At 47.4% G+C, this 3,558-nt stretch overlaps 1 protein-coding gene across 1 annotated transcript; it reads right to left on the reverse strand.

The window, feature by feature from the left end:
- Window positions 1-6: 6 nt before the first annotated feature.
- On the reverse strand, window positions 7-2,956 carry amd1 (adenosylmethionine decarboxylase 1). The gene is made up of 7 exons (XM_010781288.1): window positions 2,444-2,956; window positions 2,232-2,334; window positions 2,018-2,060; window positions 1,580-1,724; window positions 1,358-1,450; window positions 1,123-1,278; window positions 7-1,037 (listed from the first exon to the last, which is right to left on the reverse strand). The coding sequence occupies exons 1-7, from the start codon at window positions 2,558-2,560 to the stop codon at window positions 894-896; spliced, it is 801 nt and encodes a 266-aa protein (XP_010779590.1). The 5' UTR covers window positions 2,561-2,956; the 3' UTR covers window positions 7-893.
- Between the last annotated feature and the right edge of the window lie 602 nt (window positions 2,957-3,558).

Here is a 3,558-nt window from a genome sequence, read left to right on the forward strand (position 1 = left end):
GGGGGGGGAGGTTTAAGACCCAAAGGCTACCTCTAGATACAGTATTCTGTAAATAAAGAAGCCTGGATGAAACAAAGTGTGTTCTTTGGGAAACTGACTACATGATTGTCAGGGTGGGGGAAGCACAATTTACTGAATGCTTCAAATCCCAGCAAAGCAGTAAGTCTTTAGCTTCGGTGAAGTACATTGACCAATCGCAAACCCTTGGACGTATATTGCAACATTAAAACAGCAAATATGGCATTTGTTTTGAAAGACTTCTTATATGTCCCGACTATCAGACAACCATTAAACGGCCAAAAGCTCACCATGACTTATACATTCAGACTAAAGGTTGACCTTCTTTTTCGTACCACAAGCAAACAGCTTTTTAAAGTGCACTCAAAGTTAAAAAAAATACCTATAGGTGAAGTGGAGAGCTATGGTCGAGTTGGAGGGACAGGCGGGGGGTGCTTAGAGGCAGACAGGTCTGAGCATGTCAGGGCTCCGGCCTAGTGCGGGCGGAAGCCTTGTCTGTGGGGTATGAGGGGGGAGACCTTCAGGAAGGGTCTGTTGGACAGGGCACAGGTGGACGGCCCCAAACAGAGCGTGTTTAATTCCTCTACATGCACTTCAAGATCACAGCAAGAGTGAGCTAGAATATCGAAACAGAGAAAAGAGCTTTCATGCAAGAGATCTAAGTCACAGGTACAACAATGCAAACAACTCAAATTGGAGGTTAAACTAGGGCCTGCCACCGCGGCAGCACCCAGAGATCCTGAACCACGACAGCAGCAGAAGGGGGGGGAGAGGAAGCGGGAGGAGGACAAGCTCTCTACTGGGGGATGAAGACAGCCGCAGGGGGGGCGCCCCACGCAACCGCCTTTTTTTTTACGCTTCTTCATCCTCAACCCTCAGCTCTGCTGGCTCTGCCCGCGGCTCTTGGCGTAGCTGGTGAAAACAAAATTGTAATCGTTGAATTGAGCCAGCTGGCGGTCGAGGCGCTTGTAGCCCTCCACCTTCTGGGCCGGAGAAAAGACACTGCGACATTTGGAGCTCTGCGGGGAAAACAGGAGAAACAAACTCAGTGACAAATCCATTTCAAATCCCTCTGAATGAAGTGCGCTCCTTATTTATACCTACCTGATTGACAAAAAGCGTGGTCACGAATTTCCCTGGCTTGAAAACATCCACCACCTTACTGATTAGATCATCGTACGATGTCTGGGAGAGATTGGTTTCGAAGCTGACGTAGGAGAACTCTGGCTCCGGGGTGATGTGGATGGTCCAGTATGCTCCCTAGAGAGGACAAGAAGTAGAGCCATATTACTCACATGTTGAGCACCACAGAGTAGGCCAATCAGAAAGAGAGACTCACATCAGTCTTCATTCCATTCATTGAGTATCCACAAGGGTTGAACATTGTGGCGTCAATCACAGAACCTGGTATCAGGTCACGAATTCCACTCATCTGCAACAAAACACAGAACTATGTCAACATCAGATAAAGCATCACTGACGCCAGCTCAGCTCATATGCTCTGAACCACCCAAACACTGGCGGCTCAAATTAACACGTGGGATATCAAGAGGGTACTTACACGAGTGACATCACTTGCAGAAACACCATCTTTCATATAGAACTGGTCCATAATGGCTGGATCGAGGTCACTCATCAGAACTTCCAGCGTCTGATCCGCAAGCTTGTTCTCCCAGTACTCTGGTAAGTCCAGGGTAAACAGGTACCTGTGTAACGGACAGGCAGAGCTCTTTACATGTGTCAACGAAGCAGCCATTTTATACTTATTTTTCCTTTTATGTTATCATTCTACGAGATGCCATCATCATCTGTGCTAACATCCAATTGTCATGAAGTAATATCTTGCTGTGGCTGAAACACTATTTTAATCTCTAGTAGTTCCTATAAGATCTTTCAGGGATAGAGTCAGTGGAGAGCACATTCAGTACCAATCTCAACCAAAATATGCACCGATGTGCAACAATGGACAATAGATTGAGTTCTAAGCAGAAATGCTCACCAGCAGTCAGAGTTCAAACGTCCCATACAGTAGGCTGCACCATCTGGAAGAGGCAGAGAGCACAAGGCAACTTCTTCAAATGTCCTTTACACAGATTAAGGTATTGTATCATTTTGGTTTCATCAAGCTACATTTTTTCAGAGGATATTTAAAAGGGGAAAATGGGACACAACAAAAAAAGAGGCCAGTGCTAAGGTCCTTAAATGTTACGTACTTGGGAAAATCTGGCTAAGAAAGTCCACTTCCTCCTGGAAGTTTCGATGAGGGAACTCTTGATGGGTTGGCTTCATAAAGTTCTTACGGGAGTAGAAGAAATTCTGCAAAAAGTATAGAACAATATGAAAATACAAAAAGGCTACAGGCATTAGGTAAGAGCTTCAGGAGTTACATTTCCTTTCTTGTGTCTGAGAAAGCTGAGCGTCCTACCTCGATGGCATCAAACCCGCAGTACTCCCTGGCGAGTTCCAGCAGAGGCACCAGTGCTTGCAGTAAGAGGGTGGTTCCGCACGTTTTCAAAATGAAACGTCTCTTGGAGACAAACATGCTACTCTCACTGTGGAGGAAAAGCAGAGCATTCTTTTGTTTATTACACAAGTGATTCTTGGGGTTCTGCTTTCATTCACATACTGTGTTTATCAGCGTACTGGTCCACCAGCCTACAGAACACTAATCCAAGACTGCTAAATCTGCTCTTCTGTGCAACTTAAATTGTCAGGCACAGTGCTTACTTCACAAGATTACATTCGCTTTTATTTTTTAAAATCGACATTGCAATATCAACTACATGATAAACACATGTGACTAATACAATACTTTACTCTGACTATATTGGGTCAGTTGACAGAGTAAACTAGTTCAACTTCCCCAGACATGGCAGCAGTAATTATAGGGCAGGTACACAGGAGCAACTTCTCAAACCTTTTTGGAGATATCAAAGTAGGTTAAAAGACATTATAAAATAATTTATATTTGTCCTCTCTGAAGAACCAGCACCTTACCGTGGTAGAGAGGTTTGTGTGCCCTGATGAACCTGGGGGCTGTGTTGTCTGGAACCTTGTGTTCCTGGTAGGGTCTCCCATGGCAAATTGGTCTCAGGCAGGGGGCCAGACTAAGATTGGTTCACAAGACCTCATGAAAGACGACACACGAAGTGAGGATACCCGGCCCGGAGGAAGCCCGGGGTCCCCTTCTGGAGCCAGGCCCGGAAGGAAGACTTGTCGGCGAGCGTCTGGTGGCCGGGCTTGCCACGGAGCCCGGCCGGGCACAGCCCAAAAAGGCAACGTGGGCAACACCTCCGCTTCTCTGTACCGCGGGCCCAACACCTACGGGAAACAGCGATGGGGTCGGGTGTGCTGCCAGAAGGGTGGCAGTGAAGGCAGAGGGTCTCGACGGACCAGACCCGGGCGACAGAAGCTGGCTTTGGGGACGTGGAACATCACCTCTCTGGGGGGGAAGGAGTCGGAGCTTGTGCGGGAGGTGGAGCGTTACCAGTTGGATCTGGTTGGGCTCACCTCTACGCACAGCGTCGGCTCTGGAACCTT

This window comes from Notothenia coriiceps, unplaced genomic scaffold, assembly GCF_000735185.1.
Source record: "Notothenia coriiceps isolate Sejong01 unplaced genomic scaffold, NC01 NC01_scaffold00023014, whole genome shotgun sequence".
Classification (NCBI taxonomy): Eukaryota; Metazoa; Chordata; class Actinopteri; order Perciformes; family Nototheniidae; genus Notothenia; species Notothenia coriiceps.